The sequence below is a fragment of the Cyprinus carpio genome, chromosome B23 (assembly GCF_018340385.1).
Source record: "Cyprinus carpio isolate SPL01 chromosome B23, ASM1834038v1, whole genome shotgun sequence".
NCBI classification, from domain to species: domain Eukaryota; kingdom Metazoa; phylum Chordata; class Actinopteri; order Cypriniformes; family Cyprinidae; genus Cyprinus; species Cyprinus carpio.
In genome coordinates, this window is record NC_056619.1 from 24,350,797 (window position 1) to 24,376,160 (window position 25,364).

General features: G+C 38.8%; 1 protein-coding gene across 5 annotated transcripts; it reads left to right on the plus strand.

Moving 5' to 3' along the window:
- The first annotated feature begins 528 nt into the window (after positions 1–528).
- LOC109060210 (homeodomain-interacting protein kinase 1-like) lies at positions 529–25,364 on the plus strand. 5 transcript variants are annotated; one of them, XM_042750164.1, is made up of 17 exons: positions 529–813; positions 2,262–2,998; positions 5,120–5,493; positions 6,925–7,048; positions 7,362–7,481; positions 7,583–7,669; positions 8,328–8,509; positions 8,623–8,770; positions 12,625–12,829; positions 12,960–13,078; positions 14,310–14,432; positions 16,147–16,304; positions 19,673–19,828; positions 19,975–20,133; positions 21,354–21,547; positions 21,854–21,963; positions 23,487–25,364. In XM_042750164.1, the coding sequence occupies exons 2-17, from the start codon at positions 2,264–2,266 to the stop codon at positions 23,904–23,906; spliced, it is 3,414 nt and encodes a 1,137-aa protein (XP_042606098.1). In that variant the 5' UTR covers positions 529–813; positions 2,262–2,263; the 3' UTR covers positions 23,907–25,364. The 5 variants fall into 5 exon arrangements, with proteins under 5 accessions (XP_042606098.1, XP_042606100.1, XP_042606099.1 ...); XM_042750166.1 differs by having other exon boundaries at positions 21,360–21,547; XM_042750165.1 differs by having other exon boundaries at positions 16,150–16,304.

A 25,364-nucleotide genomic window follows, 5' to 3' on the forward strand; every position in this document is an offset into this window, starting at 1 on the left:
GTAACAGCATGAAGTGCATTAAACATAATTTTACATGATTTTAAATGAAAAGCAGTGAGTATAATGAAAAGCAAAATCAATATACGAGTATTTTAAAATGTAATATAATCTAATTACAAGTACTTAATTTGTGGAATCTGATTACGCAATGTAACCGGTTACTATTTGGATTTATCATCTAATACCATAATTCATGCATATCTTACATGCATTTTAAATATTAGAAACTTATGTAGATATGAGCGTTTTGAAAATCTTTTATATACCTAACGTTACCCATCACATTCAAGGTTTTATAACTAGTTAAACATAAAAAAGTAGTCAAATAGACGAAACATCTTGCGTTATAAAAACAAAAACAAAAAAACAATTAATATATTTGAGTTTGTGCATGTAACATTTTTAATAAAACACAGAAACGGAAAACAATATGCTTATAATACTGCATCAAACTGTGCCGCAGCTACATGTCACAAGTCTAGCGCGCTGATTTGTGCACCACGTGACCCGCATCCGGCCAATCAGCGCTCGATCTCACACCCCGGAAATGGACTCCGTTTAATGTCCTACATTCCTCTCCAGGTCTCAGACATAACTCTGTGAGCTGTCCTCGCAGAACATTAATGTGTAACGATGGTGTTGACGGTGCGTTGGACTGTGTCTAACACTATTAAACACCCGGAAGCTTGACAGCTCGATTAAAGCGACTTTTTTACGGAGGGACATTTCTATATATAAAAAAAGAGAAAACAATGAGGCCTAATTGGAGAGATGAGGAACAAGTGTCAAGCTGAGGAACTCAACACACAGCAGGTGAGCTGTGAATATTTTACACTGCATAAAGACAGTTAATGTGAGGATTTCTGAAGCGTGTTGCATGTATTACAGCACATCAGGTTGTGTTTCCGCAGCCAGATAACTACTTGACTACAGTCTCGGTGTGTGTTGACTGGTTGTGTTAGTGCATGTCAGAACATGTTTGACTGTCACAATGAAAGTTGAATAGTTTGTTTGTGAAACATTTGTCGCCGCCACACCTCTTTTTTTATCACATACTAGCAACCATTGCCATGACAACCCCTCCCGATTAACTGGCTACAGCCATTTCTATAGCAGCCTCCCTGGATCACCTAGCTAGAGCGGTTGCTAGGGCAACTGACGTTTGATTTGTTCTTGGCTTTGTTTATTCAGCTAAGATTATTCAGAAATGCATTACAATTGCAAATGACTCGAATGCATACATTTAATGATGAACAATCTTTGATTTCTGAATTAAAAGGTAATTTTGATAAGTTTTGTTGGTCTAAAAAGTAAAAAAAATTATGATGATGTATATGTAACTGAAAAGTGTCTTTAACAAGGTGAAATTCTTGAGGAAAAACATGTGATTTTAACATAATATTGTGCTATTGTGTAGTGTTATTTCTTTAATAAGCAGTGAAGCAGTTGTTTTAAAATATAAAAAAAATGTAACTGTAATATTAAATATTATAATAATGATTAAGTTCTGCATGGAAATTATTTTATAAAATGTAAATGTTATTTAAAAGTCATTAAATAAAAAAATAAAAAATAGCCATATACTAAACAATGACTTGAATGCATCTCCTGTGTGATAAACCTTTTTCATTTCTGAATTAAATGTCAATTTAATTTAATTAAGTGTAACTTTTTATTTACTTGTTTGTGTGTTTGTATTTATTTATTTATTTTGAGGAACTAAAAGCGAAAAAATATCAAGGTGGTATAAGTATAGCTGAAAAAAATAGAAATAAAAAATGCAATTCTTGAAAAATAAAAAGAAATGACAAAAGTTGATTGTATTGTAATGACAATAGTATTTTTTTAAATAAAGAAATAAATAAAACAAGTGTAGAGATTGCTAGTGTTTGAGGGTCATTTTTTATAATAAATAAAAATAAGACAAGTAGAGAGAATAGAAAAAGAATAGATAATGCTAGTGTTAGAGGCTAGTGTCTTATTAAAATAGAATAGAGAGTGCTAGAGTTAGAGGGTCAAGTGTTTTTTTTTTCTTCTTTTTTAAATAAAGAAAACCAAAATAGTCCAGGAGGGAACAGTTAATGTAAACGTTTTTAATTTTTTTTAGTCATTTCTTGAAGATGTCTAAGGACTTGATTGTGTTGGGCAGGTCATTCCACCAGGAGGGAACAGTTAATGTAAACGTTTTTAATTTAATTATTTAATTTTAAGTTATGCAAGAAAATTATTTTCTAATTTTTGTTTTTGCATTTTTTTTCTAGGCATGTCCTCACAAATGCAGGCGTTTTCCTCTCCCTCCGTGTCCTCCAGTGGCCTGTCCCGCTCCAAGAAACTGAAGTTGGAAAACCATGCATGGAACGTGAGCAGCCAATCGGGTGAGAGCAGCTATTACCAGCACAGCCCAAACCAACCTAATGGCTCCTCCCCCTCCACATCTGGATTCAACCCCAATTACAACTCCTCCAACCTGGTCTTTCCTCCTTCTGGAGGCTCGCGGGAACAGACAGTGGTACGTGTCGCAGACAGCACCGGCAGCATCCCGGAGCCTTCGTCATCCTCCTCGTCATCATCCACGTCCAGTCAGCGTGGAAAAGATGCAGGCTCCGCCTCTCTGACATGTGAGGACTATCAGAAACAGGGCAGTCTGAAGCGGAAGAGTGAGGAGGTGGACAGCAGCGACAGCGTGCAGATTTTGGAGGAGCTGTCGGCTCCTGTGCTTCCCAACCGCGTGGCCGGAGGTGGAGGCAACGCCACGGCTCAGTCCATCGCTCATTCCACATCCACCACCAAGAGCAGCAACTCCCACAGCGAGGGCGACTACCAGCTGGTGCAGCACGAGATCCTCTGCTCTGTCTCCAACAGCTACGAGGTTCTGGAGTTCCTCGGCCGGGGAACATTCGGACAGGTCGCGAAATGCTGGAAGCGTGGAACTAATGAGATTGTGGCCATTAAGATTCTCAAGAATCATCCGTCATATGCCCGCCAGGGTCAAATAGAGGTGAGCAGTTAACTAGTATCAAAATCTTTCCCAATCATTGTATTTTAGTGCTGTGAATGACTGAAGCTCCTTTGTGCCTTAAGTGTAAATCAAGAAATAAATAAGAGATATTAAGCTGCAATTATGAGAATTAGTCGTAAGATATACAGTCGCACTATCAACAAAAATACACAGTTTTGTAAAAATACATATACAGTTGCAATTACGGGAAACCGTCACAGTTATGCAATTAAGAGAAATAGTCCCGTTTGTGAGGTTTGTCTATGTCACAAGTAGCAGTTGTGCGATATATAGTCGCTTATGAGAAAAAGTTTAAATTGTGAGATAAACAGTCACAGTTTGAGATGTGACGTTGCAGTTGCAACTGTAAGATACACAGTCACAATTATGAGAAAAGTTGCAATGCTGAGATGTAATGGCTATTGCGGGAATTAGTCTCAATTTTGAGATGTACAATCATTATAACAAGAAATAGTTGCAGTTGTGAGATATACAACTTCACAATTGTGAGACATACAAGCGTTATTAAGAGAAATAATCTTAATTGTGAGAATATTTAAAAAAATAGTCACATGTGAGATATAAAAACACTATTATGAGAAATAGTTGCAGTTGTGAGATGTACAGCTTCACAACTGTGAGACCCACAATCTCTGTTACAAGAAATACACACAACTGTGAAAAATTCCATCACTATTAAGATTGATTTCTATGGAGACCGGCAGTCGCTGTCGGGCAAGATGACAGAAAGCCCTATTTTCCCTATCAAACAATAAAGCCCCAGGTATAGATGGATACCCACCTGAGTTTTATAAACATTTTTGGTCTACCATCTCACCATTGTTTTTAAGCATGATAGCAGAAATCCAAAGCAATGCAACTATTCCATATCATATGAACACTGCATTAATTTCCATTTTGCTTAAACCAAATAAAGACTCATCATTATGCACAAGTTATGGACCGTTATCTCTCATTAATAAAGATATAAAAATAATCAGCAAAGTCTAAGCAACACGCCTTGAAGCAGTCATCTCAGAAATCATTCATCCAGATCAAACAGGTTTTATTAAGCGACGTCACTCATCAAATAATACACAATGCTTATTTAACATCATGAATATCTGTAAATCACAAAATACCCCAATTTTTGTATCATTGGATGCAGAAAAAGCATTTGATAAGGTAAATTGGCACTTTCTCTTTGCAACATTACAAGAACTTGGGTTTGGAGAAACATTCATTCAATGGATCAGAACACTATATATGTTTTTGGTTTCGGTGCCTTTTTCTTTTTTTTGTTGTTGTTGTTTGTTCACTTTTCTTTACTCTGTCTTGTCTACTCTCATTTTTTCAATCTATCACATTAAAGGAAAAAAAAAAGATGGCTGATAGCAACGGCGACACATAATATCCACGTTCTGATTGGTCAACTCGCCTGTCAATCAAGCTCCCTGCGAACAATCGCTATTACAAGAAATAGTTGCATATGTCAGATATGCAATAGCTATTATTAGAAATAGTTGCAGTTGTGAAATATACAGTCATTATTATGAGAAATAGTCACAGTTATGAGATATGCAGTCACTGTAATGGTGAAATATACAATAACTATTACCAGAAATAGTTGCAATTGTAAGATATACAGTCGCAATTACGAAAAATAATCACAATTACAAGATATGAAGTTGCATTTGTGAGGTGCTAAGTTCCAATTGTCAGATACACAGTCACAGTTACTAGTATTAGTCACAATTGAAGGATGTACATTAAATAAAAGTGGTACATACAGGAAGTAAAGTTTTAATATTTTTTACTTTGAGGTGGAAACAGACCCAATCAACCATAACGACATTCCTCGTTTTTATAGCATTAAATTACTAGCTAAAATCAAATTTATCACAAAAACGAACAATTTAACATATATCAGCATGATAACAACTACCTGAACTGAGCAAAACCATCTTTCATCATTAGCAAGTCCCATTCATTTACATGGAGAGGGTGGGGTTTATGACCTGTACTGCAGCCAGCCACCAGGGGTGATCAAAGATCCCGCAGCTCCACTTTTCAGGATGTGTGAGGCATACCTGTAATGAACTCAATCCTGTCCCATTAAAGGTGAGCATCCTCAGCCGTCTGAGCACAGAGAATGCAGACGAGTTCAACTTTGTGCGCTCTTACGAGTGCTTCCAGCACAAGAACCACACGTGTCTGGTGTTTGAGATGCTGGAGCAGAACCTCTACGACTTCCTCAAGCACAGCAAGTTCAGCCCACTGCTCCTTAAATGTATCCGGCCGGTCCTGCAGCAAGTTGCCACAGCGCTGATGAAGCTGAAGAGTTTGGGTCTCATCCACGCTGATCTGAAGCCTGAAAACATCATGCTGGTGGACCCCATCAGACAGCCCTACAGAGTCAAAGTCATTGACTTCGGTTCAGCGAGTCACGTCTCGAAGGCGGTGTGCTCAACCTACCTGCAGTCTAGATACTACCGGTAAGGGATATTTGATGTCAAAAGGAATGGACAAGTGGTTGTACATTTACATATGTGCATTTAGAATCTAAAGCAACTTAGCGCATCCAAGTTCAAATTTACTAAGAATGTACATACATTCTAAACAAATAAAAGCAAATGCAAGAGAATTATACTAATGTTACAGACATGAATTTATATAAATTCATATTGATATGATACTATTATGTGCATAAAAACTATTAAACTCCCTTAAACCATAATACTGAGTTTACATTTAGATATAGGCATTTGGATAGTTTTAGGATTTTATTTGGATATAATGAGAAATATTCACAATTGTGAATACAGTCACTCTTATGAGAAATAGTCGTAATTGTGAAACATTCAATTTCTACTTCGAGAAATAGTTCGAATTGACCTATCAGTAAGCCCCTCCCCTCGAACGCAGATGAGCCAATGACAGTCGAGTATCAGTTGCACGGGGAACAGAACTCGAACATCTTTAGGTTTCAGTGCCATAGAGAAACATTGGAGGATCTGAAGCTTGTATCGGTTTTATGGTCCTTATGCTGTAAAAATGGGAAAAAGTGTGTGTGGTACTTGAAACACTGATTCCAGGTATCCTGAGAGGATAGGCAATATAATTTATTTTATTACATTTCCTAAACCCAAACAAAACAGAGCATAATGTTCCTAAGCATTGAACCCCCCAGTGAAGACAAAACCATTGTCATACTCTCATTAAGTTACAGTTTTCATCTGCTCCAGCAGAACGTTAATGTCATCTTGTGTTTCAGCAAGGTATCTCTAGCTAAAACTAATGTTAAAGTTTTTGAGTCAATGCTATCGGTACAAACCTAAATAGCGGACTGTTCTCGCGTCTTGTATAGTGTAGGTCAAAAAAACATAAACGAAGGTCTACATTTCAGTGCCTCTCCATATGAAAATGGTTAAATGTAAATTAATTTAATCTTACCCTGCAGTACATGAACAGTACATGAACAGTGTTGATCCTGCATCTGCGACCGTGATGGCCATAATATGAGACTCTCATTGTGATCTGTGGACCCTCGCTTCGAGTTACCCCCAACCATATTTATTTTAAAATCTTTTATATATCCCTCCATGGAATATTTAATTCCCACTTGAATGGTGGCCCTTCTGTGTCCAAAATTGTTAAAAAACATTGTGGGGCAAGGTTTTCACACTGACAGCTGTAAGAGAGTAAGAGAGTGAGCAGCTCCATTTGTTTGTCTGAGGGAGTAACAGTAACTAAAGGGGGCGGGGCTTACAAGTCACTATTATGAGAAATAGTCGCAATTGTGAAACATTTAATCACTATTACGAGAAATAGTGGCAATTGTGAGACATTCAATGGCTATTATGAGAAATAGTTAAATGAAGCTAATTTTTTCATTAATGGGTTTTAATTTGCCTGTTGTGGTGTAGAGCTCCTGAGATCATTCTGGGCCTTCCTTTCTGTGAGGCCATTGACATGTGGTCACTGGGTTGTGTCATTGCTGAACTGTTTCTGGGCTGGCCTTTGTATCCAGGAGCCTCAGAATATGATCAGGTCAGTAATGAGGTTTTGTTTGCTCAAATTTAATCAGTTCTGTGCTAAATCAATTAGTTTTATTCAAATTCAGTTGAGAAGGCTATTAATAGATTTGGAAAGCTACACAAGGGGTCGCTTACACTTATGTTGAAGAGTACCAGTAATCTTAAAACTGACAATACTGGCCGAAATATTAGTTTATTACTAGTAAATAAGCATGTACAGCAAATATGGACTAGTTACCTTTCTCTGCATATACTTCTTGGCTACAAACATCTGTCCATCTGTGAAAAATGGGTGTGTAATCTACATTTAATGTATATCTCTACAGATTCGGTACATTTCCCAGACTCAAGGTTTGCCAGCTGAGTATCTCCTGAGCGCTGGCACTAAAACCAGCCGTTTCTTCCACAGAGGCCCAGACTCCAGCTACCCTCTCTGGAGACTCAAGGCATGTCCCACTTAAAGCACTGCTGTGTATTTTATGGTCAAAGGCATCAGCGGTCAATTCATGATTGAACGCTTTCCTCACTGATGTTTTTCTGTTTTTAGACTCCCACAGAGCACGAGGCAGAGTTTGGGATAAAGTCCAAAGAGGCTCGCAAATACATTTTCAACTGCCTTGATGACATGATGCAGGTAGTGCTATATGTTCAGTAATTTGTCAAAAACTCACTTTTATATATATATATGAGTTTTTGACAAATATATATATATATATTATATACACACACACACACACACACACTTTTATTCAGAAAGGATGAAATCTTTTTTAAAGAATTTTTTTTTATTATTTATAAGAAAAAAATGGAAAACTACAATAGATGTAATTTTGAAATATATTCAAAAAGAAAAAGAGTTATTTTAAATCTAATAATATTTCACAATATTGCTGTTTTTACAAAATTTTTGATCAAAGATATGCGGTCTTGGTAAGCATAAGAGACTTCAGACTTCTTTTAAAAATTACTTCTTTTGTGATAAGATAAGCAGGGTGTTGAATATTAAATAGCTGTTAGTTTCTGACTGTCAGAGTAAGTAAATGAGCATAATTATAAAAGCCTGTTAGTTTCTGACAAGTAAATGAGCATGTAAAACCTAATTATGACTGAAACCTTGACTAACTTAATAAATAAACAGTTAAACTTCATTTAACGTGGTCAATGTCATAAATCTTTTTTGATTAGTGACCTTAAAATAATGCAGGATCTTAAATACTTCTTTATTTATTTATTTTTTAATATTGAAACGTATTATATTGCCAGGTTTAAGTTAGTTCTTTCTCACTCTCCAGGTCAACATGACTAACCTGGAGGGCACAGACATCTTGGCGGAGAAGGCTGATCGGAGGGAGTTCATTGACCTGCTAAAGAAAATGCTTACTCTAGATGCAGACAAGCGGATCACGCCCACCAAGACCCTCAACCACCCGTTTGTGACAATGGCTCACCTGCTTCACTTCCCACACAGCTCACAGTAAGCCCTGCTCTGCTGACGAGTTGATTATCTACACATAATGTAGATATAATAGCCACATCTCTCCCAGTACTCCTCTGATGACACTAACACTAGTGTCTCTTGTTGTGTAGCGTAAAATCCTGCTTCCAAAACATGGAGATTTGCAAGCGCAGGTGTACCGCCTTCGACAACAAGAACCTGTTCGCCAGCCACAACGCCCCCAGCGCAGCCACCAACCTCACCGTCACCTTCAGCAGTCAACTCAATCAGCACAGCCAGGTATGTGGGACAGCACAGATGCATTATGGGAAAGTTAATTTGTTGTTAATGCATTTCCTTTCAGTCTGTTGCTTGTGGCAGTAATGTCAAACTACTCTAGTGTTTTAAAGGTATAGTTCACCTAAAAATGACAGTTCTGTCATCATTTACTCACTCTCATGACATAACAAACTTGTTATTTTTTCTGTGAAAGACAAGAATGATTCCCTTTCGAAAGGGAACTCCACGCTGCGTCCTCTAGAGGGCGCTATGGGAATGCCTTCAGCGTGACCAGTGTCTGAAGCATGAATAAAAAACGACAATGAACTTGACATTGGCAGGCGGAAACCTATGACGTAAGCGAATGAGCAACTACGGGTATAAAAGGGCACCTCTAGAATACGTCATCCTCTTTTTTGTGTTCAAAGAGCCTTCTGTACGAAGCACATGCATTTGACTCACGAGAGAGAACGATGCGCTCACTGTTTGCATTCGCGGAACTACTAGAGCAGAGATCTGTACTGGAGTTTTTGTCAGCATTTGCACGAGCGCGTTTGCCTCTGGAGGGAGTTGAACAAGCTTAATGCGATGCATTCGCGGCGGTTTCTGTTCTGGTCTGATTCTTGAGGGAACTTAGTGTTTGAACAGAGTGTGTTCAGCTCTTGAAGGAGCCATGCTGCGAGATGCAATTGTATTGAGAATGCCTGTATGCCTAATTCTCTTTGAGGATTTAGCACCTCTCACCCACGTTTCAGGTCTCGCGGCTGCCGAGGCAGTTAATCAGGCCAATTGCGGGGATTGTAGGCGGGGCATGGAAGGATACTGACAAGGAGTGCTTTCTCTTCCAGAATTACTTTTTTGTTTCTATTTAGTTTACAGAATAGGAACTGTGTATAATGTGGGATATCTACATTATTGGTGAAGGAGGCTCCCGACTTGGTGTAATAGCAAGTTTTTGAGTTGTTAGGCTCTTGTTAAGAGAAAAACATGAGCCTCCTCTGAGCCTCCTCATCCTCTCAGCCCAGGTAAGTGTATTTAGGCATCATGGTTTAAAGAAAGCTGCTATGCTGAGCACTCTCCTCCCTAGTATTTTTGTGTTGCAGTTATTTCAGGTTGTGAGGCTCTCTGTGAGCCTCCCTGATCAGCTGTTCTTGAGCCGGATAGCTCCCCTCCCCTTGAGGGTCTCTATGCTGAGATCACAGTTCCTAGTGCTCTCTCAATAGAGCTCTGTGGCTGTTTGGTTGTTAGGCTCTTGTGGGCCTCCTTGATGAGTCACTCTTCAGGTCGAGCTTTCGATTACTCCTCTCACCTGAGGGCCTTTGTACTGATTGCGACACTTAGGAACATGGTAGTACTCCTAGCTTAGGACTCTAGCTTTGGAGTTGTTATGCAGTGTACTCTGCTCCCTAGAGCTCCACTTATACAATACTATTAGTATATAGACTCTATCATGAGCCTCACTAACTGTGCCTAGCGTTGAGTGTACTCAGGTCTCCTCTAATTTTAGAGAGTCGTTATGCTAAGACCTCCACTCTTAAAAGCTCCTCAACTAGGTTGAGTGTTGTCAGGCCTCCTCTTGCTCTAGAGAGTCATCGTGCTGAAGCCTCCGCTCTTCAGAGCTCTGTCATTGGCAGTGATATGAGTTTGTAGGCTCTTTCTTTGAGCCTCACTAACTGCCTCAGACATTGAATGTAGCTAGGTCTCCTCACGTTTTAGGGAGCCGTCATGCTGAGACCTCCACTCTTAAAAGCTCCCCTGCCAGGGTTGAGCGTTGTTAGGTTTCCTCTCATTTCAGAGAGTCGTCCTGCTGAAGCCTCTGCTCCCCAGAGCTCCGCCTAGGCAGTAATAGGAGTGTAGACTCTTCTATTTTGAGCCTCACTAACTGCCTTTGGCGCTGAGTGTAGCTAGGTCTCCTCTCGTTTTAGAGAGTCGTTATGTTGAGGCCCCCACTCTTAAGAGCTCAAACTAGGGTTGAGTGTAGGTTTCTTCTCGTTTAGGAGAGTCATTCTGCTGAAGCCTGCGCTCTCCATAGCTCCGCTTAGACAGTACTATCGGTAGGTAGGCTCCTTTTTGTGAGCCTCACTAACTGTTTTTAGCGCTGAGTGTGGTCAGATCTCCTCTCGTTCTAGATAGTCGTCATGCTGAGGCCTCCACTCTTAAGAGTTTTCTCTACAGGGCTGAGTGTTGTTAGGCTTCCTCTCGCTTAAGAGAGTCGTCCTGCTGAAGCCTCCACTTTTTAGAGCTCCGTTTTTGGTGGTAACAGGAGTTTGTAGGCTCTTTCTGTTTGAGCCTCACTAACTGCCTTTGACGCTGAGTGTGGTTAGGTCTCCTCTCAGTTTAGAGAGTCGTTATGGTGAGGCCTCTACTCTTAAGAGCTCCCCTACCAGGGTCTAGCGTTGTTAGGTTTCCTCTCTCATTTCAGAGAGTCATCCTGCTGAAGACTCTGCTCCCCAGAGCTTATTTGAGCTCGACTCTCTCGTTCAGTTCAGTACCTCTGGGTGTCTGTGAACTGATGCTGGGGAAGCAACGGTAAGCATCTGTGTACTTTCTGAAATCCACATGGTAGTAAGTGTGCACGTTGAACACTTTTCGCACTTTCTAAAATGAATGTAGCCAGGTCTCCTCTCACTTTACGTTGAACACTTTTTGCACTTTCTAAAATCCACATAAGTGGTCAGTGCGCACGCAAGACTCTGCACACTTTCTGGAATTCTGTTGTTTGTTGTTTAGACCCCGGTACCTTGTGCTCCACTCAACCAGTGTGACTCTACTAACACACTTTGAACCATCACTCCCTTCAGCATTGAGGGTTATGGTGAGCAGTGTGCTTCCTTTCGGGCGCTAGAGTTCTCTCCCCTTCTGAGGGGTTGAAATTCCTCGCTCCGTGGGCGGCTCCTGTTGGCTTCCTCTCTGTTAGGAGAGTCATTCTGCTGAAGCCTCTGCTCTCCAGAGCTCTACTTATACAGTACTAAAGAATTTACCTCCTTTTTTATGAGCCTCGCTGACTGTCTTTAGCGCTAGGTGTTGTCAGGCCTCCTCTCGGTTTAGAGTCGTTATGCTGAGACCTCCACTCTTAGAGCACCAGACTCTGGCGGGTGAGTTGGTCTATGATGATTGGAGCTTGAGCCTGCCATAAAGCCTAGTGGTTTCGCTAGCAGGGATGATGTTCCTTAAGTCTTGACTTGGGGAAACAGTTACCTGGGCACTCATCCCTAAGCATGGCAGCGTTGGTATACCGTTCCCATAGCACCCTCTAGAGGACGCAGCATGGAGTTCCCTTTCGAAAGGGAACGTCTCAGGTTATGCATGTAACCATGGTTCCCTGAGAATAGGGAACGAGACGCTGCGTCCCTATCGCTCATTCGCTTATTTCATAGGATTCATGCTTCAGACACTGGTCATGCTGAAGCCATTCCCATAGCGCCCTCTAGAGGATGCAGCGTCTCGTTCCCTATTCTTAGGGAACCATGGTTACATGCATAACCTGAGACGTTTTTGGTGAAGCTCTTTTTCATACATTATCATTCATAGTGGCCAGTTTTCAAATATGATGGAAAAACTGCCACAAATTTAATCTGTATGACTCAAGCACTATATTTAGATTAGATTTTATTTCAGCTTTATTTCAAATATATATATAATGTATAAGTCATATGAATTACTTATATGGGTTTGGGGTTTGTCATTTTTTAGAGCTTGACAGATTGTCTGCATGAAGAGGTTTGGAACAGCCTGTTTAAACAACATCAGAACTGTCATTAATAGATGAACTACAGCTTTAAAGCATATTATGCGTGCTATATTAAGATCTTTAGTGCTATTTCTGTGCTTAGTCAGTGTTGTTAAGAATCTCCCTCTCTTTCTGTAACTGCCAGATGGCCTCAACGGGGGGCCAGTCCCTGTCTCTTAGCAGCAACGTCCCTTTACTGAACTACCAGCCTGGTCTGTACCAGCAGGCCACTATAAATATACCAGGCTTGGCTCAGCAGAGTGTGCCACTGCAGGCTCGCCCTACTCAGCTGTGTGCCCAGACAGAGCCCTTCCAGCAAACCCTCATTGTGTGCCCTCCTACCATCCAGGGTGAGCCTGTACCCGACCCTACCTCTCTGTCCAAACCCACTTCTCCCTACACCCTACCCTCCATTCTTTTAGACTCATACTGCTTCCCGAATGCATAAACTGATTGAATCACTCATGTTTGATTCCCCAGGGCTGCAGAACTCCAATAAACACGCTGGATATCCAGTGAGAATGGAAAACTCTGTTCCCATAGTGCCCCAGAACCAGTCCACCCAGCCTCTTCACATTCAGCCCAGCATGCTCACACAGGTAGGCATCATGTTTGTGTGTTATCTGTTTCTCCTCTTACACTGTTTTATATGATCCTTGTTTCTCTGTACTTGTGATCTCCTCCCTGATAGCATTTCCTAAATCACCTGCAGCAAAAATTACAGTGAAGACTAAAAACCAAAGAGGCAGTTGTTTTGAATCCTTTTTAGTCTGTGTCTCACTAGCCGATTTTCAGAGCGGGTGTAACATGAACTGTAAGCGGCCTTTTTCCAGGAAAATATCATCATCAGCTGGCATTTACGTTAAATATGATTAAACCAGGATCATTTCACATGCATACTGCATTTAACAAACGTCAAAATTTCTGTAATCTGATCTGCCGAAGTTATAGTTTCTGTTCGCACTACTTACCATTCATAAGTTTTTAAATGTTTTTAATAGAAGTCTCTTATGCTCACCGAAGCTGCATTTATTTGATCAATAATACAATAAAAACAGGAATATTGTGAAATATTATTGCAATTTAAAATAACTCTGATGTCATCTGTGATGACGAAGCTGTATTTTCAGTGTCACATGATCCTTCAGAAATCATTCTAATATGCTGTTTTGCTCCTCAAGCAACGTTTCTAATTATTATCAATGTTGAATGCCATTGTGTAGATTCATATATTTTTGCGAAAACCATCAAACATTTTATTCAGTACTCTTTGATGAATAGAAAGTCCAAAAGAACAGCATTTATATGAAATAATTTGCGACTTTGCAAATATCTCTGCTGTCACTTTTTATAAATTGAATGCATCCTTGCTGAATGAAAGTACCAATTTCTTTAAAAAAAAAAAATTCAGTTCTGAATTTTCAGTATCAATTTCTTCATTAAAAAAAAAATAATAATAATTACTGAACCCAACTTGCTGACCCCAAACATGTGTATTATCAGCCAAAATGTTTGTCTTGTTTAGCTTTACATGACAATGAATCAGTAGACATTTATTCTGTCACCAACTATTTTTAATATGTGACTTTGGAAGACTTCTGAAAGAAAAGGATGAGATTTCAGCAAAAACAGTCAACTTGTTACAATCAGGTTGTTCAAGTCAGCTATTGAGTCACTGTCTTTACTGTCAAATGATATTGATCTGTTTTGTATTTTACATCATTTTTCTTTTTTATTTTGTCACTATTACAATGATGATGGTGGTGAAAGTCTTTCTACGTCAGCTCATCCAGTGTGTTGTAACCGTTCCACCCTTTCCTCCATCCTCAGTTCCTCCACACATCCCTCTATCCCTTCCCCAACCAGAGCAGCAGCACGCCGCTGACGGTGGCCTCCCTGCGTCTTCCAGTGGCCTTGGGCTCTCGGCGTCTGGAGCAGAGTGCCACCATGCTGGTAAAGCTGCGCCCTGCAGTGTGACACCTACTTCCTCTTCTTCCTTCCTTTCTTTTTCTTTTACCCTCTTTGCATGTTGCATTTCTAGCCCAAACTTCTGAATCGAACGAGATAAAAAAAAAAAAAGTGTACCAAACAGCTGTTGCCAAAAAAAAAGTTTTTCTATTGAGTTGTTTTCATGGGCTGCATTCAAAAATAATACAATCCGACCAGTGTAGTGTAATTCACAACAAATGACTCTTATGAACTAGTTCTTCGAAATTGTTTAAAAAGATTCATAAACTTAAGTTTTAATCAGCCGTATGAATCCTTCACTGAATGACTGAATCAGAATGCTTGCTGAATCATCTAGCTCACTTAAACTGCAAGTTATCATTATTTTAATAAATCTTATTTTAATAATAACAATAATATTTTCATTAAATATTACTTATGCAGTTTTTATAAGTGTTGTTTTAATTTCATAATAATAATTTAGATAGATACTTAAAAAATAATTTAAAAACAAAATATAATTTATTAAAAGATTTACAGATATATATATTTAAGAGCACTTCATGTGCATTTGTGTTCATGCACAGACTATAATTCTGACCGAAAGTGTCATAGGTACCGAATGTAAATTCTGTGCACGTTGCTGTTACTCTGACGTTATGAAGGCTGCTGTGATTTGAAAAGCTATCAAATGAATGGATGTGATTTGCCATTTACCCTTATTTCTTTAGGAGTTTTATGGTGAAAAGTGGCTGTTTTAGATGTTTTCTTCTTTCCTCACCTATCAATCATGATTTAACAAGGCGTTTTTCTCTTGGACTCGTGCTGCATCTCTTCTGGGCCCCAGGGCTCTATCCAGTGAAGCATGGCTGCTTGACTCTGTGCAATCCAAATGATTTCTCTTTCCACAGACCCACTCCTGTGGCAACAAATGTCTCCCCGTTGACTCATTCTCCTTTTTTCCTTCCACTGCTAACCAGTCATTTCCTCTCTATGCAGATAAATGGACTGGCAACCATAACTTGTCACTTGTGTTGCTTTGGTAATCACTTGAGTTAAATTCCCTTCGCAATTGTTATTGTTTTCTTGTGTATTTTGCATCTATTCTTCTTTTTATAAAAGGCTGATCTGCTCAAACTCTATCATGATTTTCTGACTCCCATTTCCCCTTTAAGCATGAAAGATTCATGATTAGTCAAGCAACATAATTTAGATGAAAATTGAAATGGACTTTCTCACTGTGTTGTTTTGTTTTAATGAAGTTCTGCATGATTTTAAGAGCTTGTAGGACAAGATCTGCTTTTCATGTATGACAGGAAGAGATCGGAACGTATACAGACTGAGTGTCGCCATGCTGAATGTTCTCATTATGCATCTGTCAATCAAAGTGCATCAATGTTTTAAGGCCTGTTTACACCAAGATATAGAGTAAAAAGGAGCTATATGAAAAGCAATTGTTGACAAAATGGGAGTGTGTGTATTGCATGTTTATACTATACCTGCCCAGCAACATTTTATTACAAAAGCCTTGCTATTATTGGTTCACCTGTATTGTCATAATTCAGTTTATTGAATCACAGTTCACCTGCTTGGACAGTAATGCTCTGGAGTGTTTTTCAAACGTAAACACACCTTGTTGCCCCACATCAATAGAAAAGAAAATAGATTTGAGTTTCTGACAAAATGGTTTTGTTCAATTGTCATTGTGTATGTGTTTTAGCAGGGCTGGCCAGCAGGGACCCAGCAGATCCTCATTCCCTCTTCGTGGCAGCAGATGTCAGGCATGACCATGCACAATCCCGGCCAGTCTGTGCTCTCCGACTCACCCATGGGCTCTCTGCTCTCGGACAGCACCACACAGCAGAACAGTAGCTGGAGGTCAGAAACACCCCTACAGCAGTTTACACTTGCAGTTTTAGACTTCAGGTTCTGTTGCAAACCTGGATTCATTCAACCATCAAGTCTGCTTTGTGTAAAAGCCTTACTATGGTGCTGTGCTCGGGTATGAATGCATCTGGGGTTTGCGTTGAAGGTGAATCTCACAAGACTTTTCAAAAAAAACAACTAAAAATCAAAAAAAAAAAAAAAATAAATGTATATATGTATTATATATTTTTTATTAATTTATAGTAATGTAAGTATTTATTATTTATATATATATATATATGTATGTATGTATGTGTTTATATATATATATTATGTAATTTATTTATATATATATATATATGTATGTATGTATGTGTTTATAAAAATAATAGTAGTAGTAATAAATATAATATTATTATTATATATAACAATTAATTACTAATTTAGTTATTATAATTATTATGTAATTATTGTAGTTATTGTGTTTGTATTGTTTATATTATTATTATTATTAGTCAGCTCAAAATAGGAATAAATAAATAATATTGTTTTCATTCAAAATAAATCAATTGAATTATTATTATATAAAAAATTAATAATTACTAATTGTGTTATTATTATTATTTTTATTATTATATAACAATCAATTACAGGTACTGGTGTTATAATAATTAATATGAATATTTTTTTAGTTAGTGATTTTATAATTATTGTTTATTATTATTAATATTATTATTATTAGTCAGCTCAAAATAGGAAAAATAAATAATATTGTTTTAATTTAAAATAAATAAATTATTGAATGATTATTATTATATAACAATTAATAATTACTAATTGTGTTGTTGTTATTATCATTATTATTATTATTATTACTACAGGGCTCCAAGACTGCGACTATTTTTTCTGCCGGTGGGACTAAATTTTGTAAGTGCGACCACCGTGTTACCCAACTCATAAGCGCTGCCATTTCCGTTGTATATGAGAAACATCAAATGGCAAACGAAAACAAAAGTATAAAAAAATAAAAAATGCGCTTTGCAGCTATCAGCTCACAACAATTAATGAGTGGAGCGCAAGCACAACTATTTCCAGCATTTTAAAGCTCTAAAAATGTTTTATTTTTAATGAGATAACCAAAATGGACACTTGTGTAAAATAAAATGTAAAAAAGACATCAAATTATCACTAAATCCAGTAGATGGCAGCAGAGGAGCACTTACTGACTATTAGTCATTTATTTATTTATTTATTTTTGCTTTATATTTTATATTACAAAATTTCAGCGAAAAAATATCAAGTCATCAAGAAATAATTTTTTTTCCAAAGTTTTGCACTTTTCATGTACAGTGGGGGAAATGTTTATTTGATCCCCTGCTGATTTTGTAATTTTGCCTACTTACAAAGAAAAGAAGGGACTGTAATTTTAATGGTAGGGTTTTTTTAATGGATAGAGACAGAATATCAACCAAAAAATCCAGAAAAAAACATTATATCAAGGTTAGAGATTGATTTGCATTTCAGTGAATGAAATAAGTATTTGATCCCCTACTAACCAGCAAGAATTCTGGCTCCCACAGATTGGTTATGTGCCAACTTTAAGAAGTTACTCCTAATGTCAGCTTGTTAGGTGTATAAGACACCTGTCCACACAATCTGTATCTTCCATTCCAACCTCTCCCACCACCATGGGCAAGACCAAAGAGCTGTCAAAGGATGTCAGAGACAAGATTGTAGATCTGCACAAGGCTTGAATGGGCTACAAGACCATCAGCAAGAAGCTTGGTGAGAAGGAGACAAGAATGGAAGAAATACAAAACAACCATCAATCGGCCTCGGTCTGGATCTCTGTGCAAGATCTCGCCTCATGTGGTGAGGATTATCATGAGAAAGGTGAAGGATCAGCCCCGAACTACACAGTAGGAGCTTGTTAATGATCTGAAGGCAGCTGGCACCACAGTCACCAAGCAAAACATTGGTAACACACTACACCGCAATGGACTGAAATCCTGCAGCGCCCGCAAGGTCACCCTGCTCAAGAAGGCACATGTACAGGCCTGTTTAAAGTTAGCCAAAGAACATATAAATGATTCAGAGAAGGCTTGGGACCAAGTGCTGTGGTCAGATGAGATCAAAATTGAGCTCTTTGGCATTAGCTCAACTCGCCCTCTTTGGAAAGAGAGAAATGCTGACTATGACCCCAAGAACATCATCCCTACAGTCAAGCACGGAGGTGGAAACAATATGCTTTGGGGCTGTTTTTCTGCTAAGGGTACAGGATGACAAATGGACGGGGCCATGTACTGTAAAATCTTGGCTGAGAACCTCCTTCCCTCAGCCAGAGCACTGAAGATGGGTCATGGATGGGTCTTCCAGCATGTCAATGAACCGAAACATACCACCAAAGCAACAAAGGAGTGGCTCAAGAAGAAGCAGATTAAGGTCATGGAGGGGCCTAGCCAGACTCCAGACCTCAATCCTATAGAAATCCTGTGGAGGGAGCTGAAACTTTGAGTTGCCAAACGACAGCCAAGAAACCTTAAGGATTTAGAGAGGATCTGAAAAGAGGAGTGGATCAAAATCCCTCCTGAGATGTGTGCAAACCTGGTGACCAACTACAAAAAACATCTTACCTCTGTGCTTGCCAACAAGGGTTTCTGCACCAAGTACTAAGTCATGTTTTGCTTGGGAATCAAATACTTATTTAATTCAATGAAATGCAAATCAATTTGTAACATTTATATAATGTGTTTTTTTCTGGATTTTTTGCTTGGTATTCTGTCTCTATACATGAAAATAAACCTACCATAAAAATCACAGACCCTGCATTTTTTTGTAAGTGGGCAAGCTTACAAAATCAGCAGGGGGTCAAATAAATATTTTCCACACTGTACGAAGTAAGAAAACTCACATAGTGCCTTGAAAAACAAACTTCTGTTCAAGTTACGACTGAATCACGCATAAAGTAAAGAACGCTCCTTTTATAATCACTGAAGTTGTTGGTCAGTTCAGTATAATACTATAGAAAGAAATAAACATGTAATAGTATTAGTAACTGCACTTGTTATTGCAAAACAGTATTTTTATAATTTAACTATCTTTGTTTTTAATGATGACAGAAAAGCATTTTGCAAATGTACTAAGTGTGAAAACAATATAAAAGTAATGAACTGGAATATTGCACCGAGCTGTTCTCAAATGTATTTCCTCTTGTTAGCCAATAGAAATCGCTGCAGATTGACACTGGGACTTTTGTTGCTGCTGATTATAATGTAGAACAACTTGTTGCTACGATGAAAACTGATTTTTTTTATGAATTGCAAATAGCTAATAACCAGTTACAGTTCTCAAAACAGCATGCATTTAATACACTCTGCCAGGGGTCGACATGGAGGTCAGTGCGATGAGACACAGCAGGGCTCTGCGCAGGGGTGTAATGTGAGCACCCAGCCCTCCCACACAGGAGCAGCCAGCAGTCGAACACAGCAGAGTGGAACGAAGAGGTCAAAGGGTCGACATGCTGAGAGCAAAGCCAAGTAACGCTGTTAATGAGTGTCTTAAACGAGTGTCTGGATAGTGTTAAATAGATTGGAAAACATTGCATAATAAATTAGTTGATTTCAAGTCAAACTGTCCAAAATATGGTACTGCGTACTCAATTAAAATCTGTTTTCTGTCACAGACCCACGTTGTCCCAGCAGACGGCTTCTTCAGTAGCACACAGCTGCGGTGATGCGTCCCAGCCCATCATCATCTGTGACACACCCAGCCCCGCCGTCAGCATCATCACCATCCACAGCGACACTGAGGACGAGGACGACAGGAAGTTTCCTCCTGAAAGGTGCAAAATCACTTTCACATCCCAGTAGGGGTGTAATGGTGCACGTATTCGTACCATACGGTTCATGGGGCAAATTCCAAATGGAAGTGATCACCTCTATGCCATTGAAAGGCAGAGCCCTTGGAGTGGAGACTTTGGAGTGAGCAGGGCATGTGCGTGCCATTATGTAGTCATTTGGAATGCACTTGGCAAAAGGAGTAGCAAATAGACAAATAGACAATGGTGTACGTCAGCGAATCAGCTGGCGGATACCTTACTGCGTTGTCATGGGAACATGATGTTGCTCCCTTTGCCAAGTGCATTCCAAATGGCTACATAATGGCATGCTCCAGAGACCCCACTCCAAGAATTTGCCCCGTGAACCATACGGTACGAATACGTGTACCATTACACTCCTACATTCCAACCAAAACTCTTAGTGTAGTTACATTGTACTTGTTGTATATGTGTGTGTTTATTGTGTATGTTTTTTGTCTTTTTGCTACATTTAGTATATTCTTTTTCGAAATATATCATCACATATTTGTTTTTTGCTTTTATGTTGTTGTTTTTTTGCTATATTAGTATTTCTATGTATTCCTAAACTAAAAATACCTAAAATAAAAAAATGGTAATCTTAGTTTAGTAAAAAAAAAAGCATAAAAAACAAACATATCAAAAGAATTTTGCAATAATTTACATCATCCCATACAAATGTCTTAATGGCCCAGTGATGATCAAGGTTATATTAATAAGCATAACATATGCTACTGTTCTAAAGTTTGAAATAATAATAAAATTAAATGAATAAAATTCATTATTTTATTCAGTAAGGATGCATTCAATTGATCAGAAGTGACAATAAAGACATTTATATAATGTTACACAAAATGTATATTTCAAATAAATGCTGTTCTTTTGAATTTTCTGTTCATCACAGATTCCTGAAAAAAATGTATCGTGGTTTTCACCAAAAAAATATTAAGCCCCACAACTGTTTTCAACATTGATAATAATCAAAAATGTTTCTTGAGCAGCAAATCAGCATACTAGAAAGATTTCTGAAAGATCATGTGACACTGAAGACTGGAGTAATGATGCTGAATTCAGCTTTGCATCACAAAAAATAAATTACAATGAAAAATATATTCAAATTAAATTTTGATCAAAGAATGCCATGGTAAGCCTAAGAGACTTACTTCAGAGACATGATTTCGAATGGTTGTTCTCTTGTGTGGCAGCTGTAGTGTGAACCAGCGTACAAACGTCATCAGCTGTGTGACTGTGCATGACTCCCAGGACTCGGACTCGTCCACCAGCACCCCTCTCAGCCCCAAATGCCTTCCCAGCTTCATTGAGAACAACACACACTCCAAGTCTCTAGCCGTGGTCACGCCGTCGGTGAAAACACAGCTCTGGGATGGAGCGTCAGGAGGTCAGTGAGACTCATTCTGACTTCTAATCATCTGCACTACAGATTTTTCCCTTCATGCCTCTTTCCCTTCCATTCATGATACACAAGGGCTGTTACATTAAAATGGCCATTTTAGAATTAACCAGGATTTTTTTATATATATGAAAATGACCTCTGTTACAATTGGTTCACCACTTTACATGTGAAATGAGTAAGAACAAGCTGTCAAATATTGAATAGACTTGAATATACATATGTAAGTGGTCATATGATAATGTCTTGGTTGTACAGATCTGACCCTTTAAGATCTTTTTTCTGTATTTGTAGAGCAAAGTACTAATAGTTCTGGGAAGTCAAAGAAAGGAATGGCCTCACAGTCCAGCGACCGGCATCAGAGAGCGGCATCGAACAGATCTCAGCCTCTCAACCTGAGCCAGGTACATACAGGTGCATCTCAATAAATTAGAATGTCGTGGAAAAGTTCATTTATTTCAGTAATTCGACTCAAATTGTGAAACTTGTCTATTAAATAAATTCAATGCACACAGACTGATGTAGTTTAAGTCTTTGGTTCTTTTAATTGTGATGATTTTGGCTCACATTTAACAAAAACCCACCAATTCAATATCTCAACAAATTAGAATATGGTGACATGCCAATCAGCTATTCAACTCAAAACACCTGCAAAGGTTTCCTGAGCCTTCAAAATGGTCTCTCAGTTTGGTTCACTAGGATACACAATCATGGGGAAGACTGATCTGACAGTTTTCCAGAAGACAATCATTGACACCCTTCATAAGGAGGGTAAGACACAAACATTCATTGCCAAAGAAGCTGGCTGTTCACAGAGTGCTGTATCCAAGCATGATAACAGAGAGTTGAGTGGAAGGAAAAGTGTTGAAGAAAAAGATGCACAACCAACCGAGAGAACCGCAGCATTATGAGGATTGTCAAGCAAAATCAATTCAAGAATTTGAGTGAACTTCACAAGGAATGGACTGAGGCTGGGGTCAAGGCATCAAGAGCCGCCACCACACACAGACGTGTCAAGGAATTTGGCTACAGTTGTCGTATTCCTCTTGTTAAGCCACTCCTGAACCACAGACAACGTCAGAGGAGTCTTACCTGGGCTAAGGAGAAGAAGAACTGGACTGTTGCCCAGTGGTCCAAAGTCCTCTTTTCAGATGAGAGCAAGTTTTGTATTTCATTTGGAAACCAAGGTCCTAGAGTCTGGAGGAGGGGTGGAGAAGCTCACAGCCCAAGTTGCTTGAAGTCCAGTGTTAAGTTTCCACAGTCTGTGATGATTTGGGGTGCAATGTCATCTGTGTTTTGGTCCATTGTGTTTTTTGAAAACCAAAGTCACTGCACCCGTTTACCAAGAAATTTTGGAGCACTTCATGCTTCCTTCTGCTGACCAGCTTTTTGAAGATGCTGATTTCATTTTCCAGCAGGATTTGGCACCTGCCCACACTGCCAAAAGCACCAAAAGTTGGTTAAATGACCATAGTGTTAGTGTGCTTGACTGGCCAGCAAATCACCAGACCTGAACCCCAGAGAGAATATATGAGGTATTGTCAAGAGGAAAATAAGAAACAAGAGACCAAAAAATGCAGATGAGCTGAAGGCCAATGTCAAAGAAACCTGGGCATCCATACCACCTCAGCAGTGCCACAAACTGATCACCTCCATGCCACACCGAACTGAGGCAGTAATTAAAGCAAAAGGAGTTGTTGATACCAAGTATTGAGTACATGTACAGTAAATGAACATACTTTCCAGAATGCAAACAATTTACTAAAAATGCTTTTTTTATTGGTCTAATTTGTTGATATTTGGGTGGTTTCATGGCAAAATTTGGTGTGTTTTATTTATTTATTTAAAATCAGGTTGTTGTTGTTTTTTATCGGTGTCATCAAGTGATTCTTTATGCTTTTGATTGATTCTGTAATTCACTCAACAGGCACAGCAATCAATTATGTCATCCCACGATCATGCAGGAGGCGGATCCCTGAGACGCCAGCCCACCTACCCCCCTACAGGCCCCTCCCACTCCTACAGGCTTCATGAAGCGTCGCTCTTCGGCTCCGCCTCCAGTCTGTACGCATACCCTGCATCAGCAGCCCTGGCCTCGGTGTCGCAGGCCGTGGACCAGCTGCACAATTCAGCCTCTTCATCCTGTTCCTCTTCCTCTGGCCGGCACACGCGCACCGCCGGGCCGTACTCGGCCTCTCTGAGCCTTCTGCAGAAGAACAGTGCCATGGGCGTCATGTGTCAGGCTTCTGCTCCGTACCAGCAGCAGCAGCTGTCCACATCGTCCTACCAGCGGTCTGCAGCGTTTCCCCTCAGCCAGAGGAAACTCAAGCAGTACCCGTACCTGTGAGGTGCAGCCGTCCAAACATGTGCGTTGATATATGGAAAATGCCAGGATGGTGTCAAGGATGTTCACGTGGAAATGCCATTTTAGCTTTGTATATTTTATTTTAGTGTTTTATTTTCTTTTATGCATTCCAGTGGAGCACGTCTTGCATTTTAGATTATTTCAAACCATGTCATAAACACAAAACATTTGGCTGTTTCTTAAAATATCACCTGCAGAGAAGCCTCTGGATGTCCAAAAAAAAAAAAAATGTTAAAGATATTTAAAAAGCCCACTTTTTTAAATCATGGAGGAATTTAATCTGATTTGATTTGGTAATTAGAGAATTATATTTCTTAAATATTTCAGCTGTTTTTGGGATGCGCGTCAGCAGACAAAGATATCTCCTAGAACAGCTAAAATTATATTTATGAACGTTTCACTGACGCCTGCCCAATTATAAAAATGTGTTGAAATGATACATAAATGACGTCTCTTTGACAACACTAAAGCATTCTGTTGGCAGACCCAAATTTTATATTAGGGATGGTTACGTCTGCAACATATTTTTACGTGACGGCAGCACGACACAGGATGTCATCATCACTGACTAGAAAATGAACAAGCCAAAATAACAGGAGAAAGTCAGCTAAATATGATACACAGCAGTTTATATATCAAATTTATGCTGATATGTATTCCTTGTTAAAATTGAATTGCTTATTATTATTATTAAACAGTCTTGTTTACTCAATAACCATAAGAATATGTTTTAAAATAGTATAATGTTTAATATGTATAATGTTTAATAAGTGACATTTTATTCTCATATACATTTTTGTGACAGAACTCTGTAGTTGCACACTAAATAATCAAGGTTTTGCTTTCAATATAACTTTCATTGTGCTTTATTTATTTACTGAATATATGTGGACTTCTAATGCTGTATGTAAAACCTAAAAATAATTGTGCTTGCTTTTAATCCATTTTAATTCTCTTCAACTTTGTATAATTTTTTACATTGGTTTAAAAGTATCCTCTTATTCGACTAGCACTTATTTTTATTATTTGATTCATATTTTTAGTTTTCTCCATAAATTAAGAGTGAATTTGTCAGTGTGATTTGTCAGGATGGTTAATGTCGTCAGCACAACATGATGTGTCTAAAAGATGATGGTTTGGATGGGGTGTGTGTGTGTGTGGGTGTGTGTGTGTGTGTGGGAACTTGCCCTGTTTGCACAGTGAAATCAGAACAGGAACTCACAGATTATCAGACTATTTAGATAGCACTTAAACAGATGGTTAACATGTTAGCTGTTCATCTCAGTTGATCTTAGAGCACTTCATGAGTCGTACTGAGCTTGTCTGGTGAATGTTGCCGGGGTTCTTGGCTTTGGTGCAATGATGGCTGTTTATACTGTTTTATCACCATGTGAAGTGGAGTGCAGAGTAGATGAAATCACAATAAACTTTCATCCAGAA

Bases quoted from the DNA above. Each gene is read 5' to 3' on its own strand.
- LOC109060210 (XM_042750164.1), top strand. From the start codon at position 2,264: ATGTCCTCACAAATGCAGGCGTTTTCCTCTCCCTCCGTGTCCTCCAGT. The intron at 8,510-8,622 runs GTAAGCCCTGCT...CTTGTTGTGTAG, and splicing joins CACTTCCCACACAGCTCACA to CGTAAAATCCTGCTTCCAAA. The intron at 12,830-12,959 runs GTGAGCCTGTAC...TTGATTCCCCAG, and splicing joins GTGCCCTCCTACCATCCAGG to GGCTGCAGAACTCCAATAAA.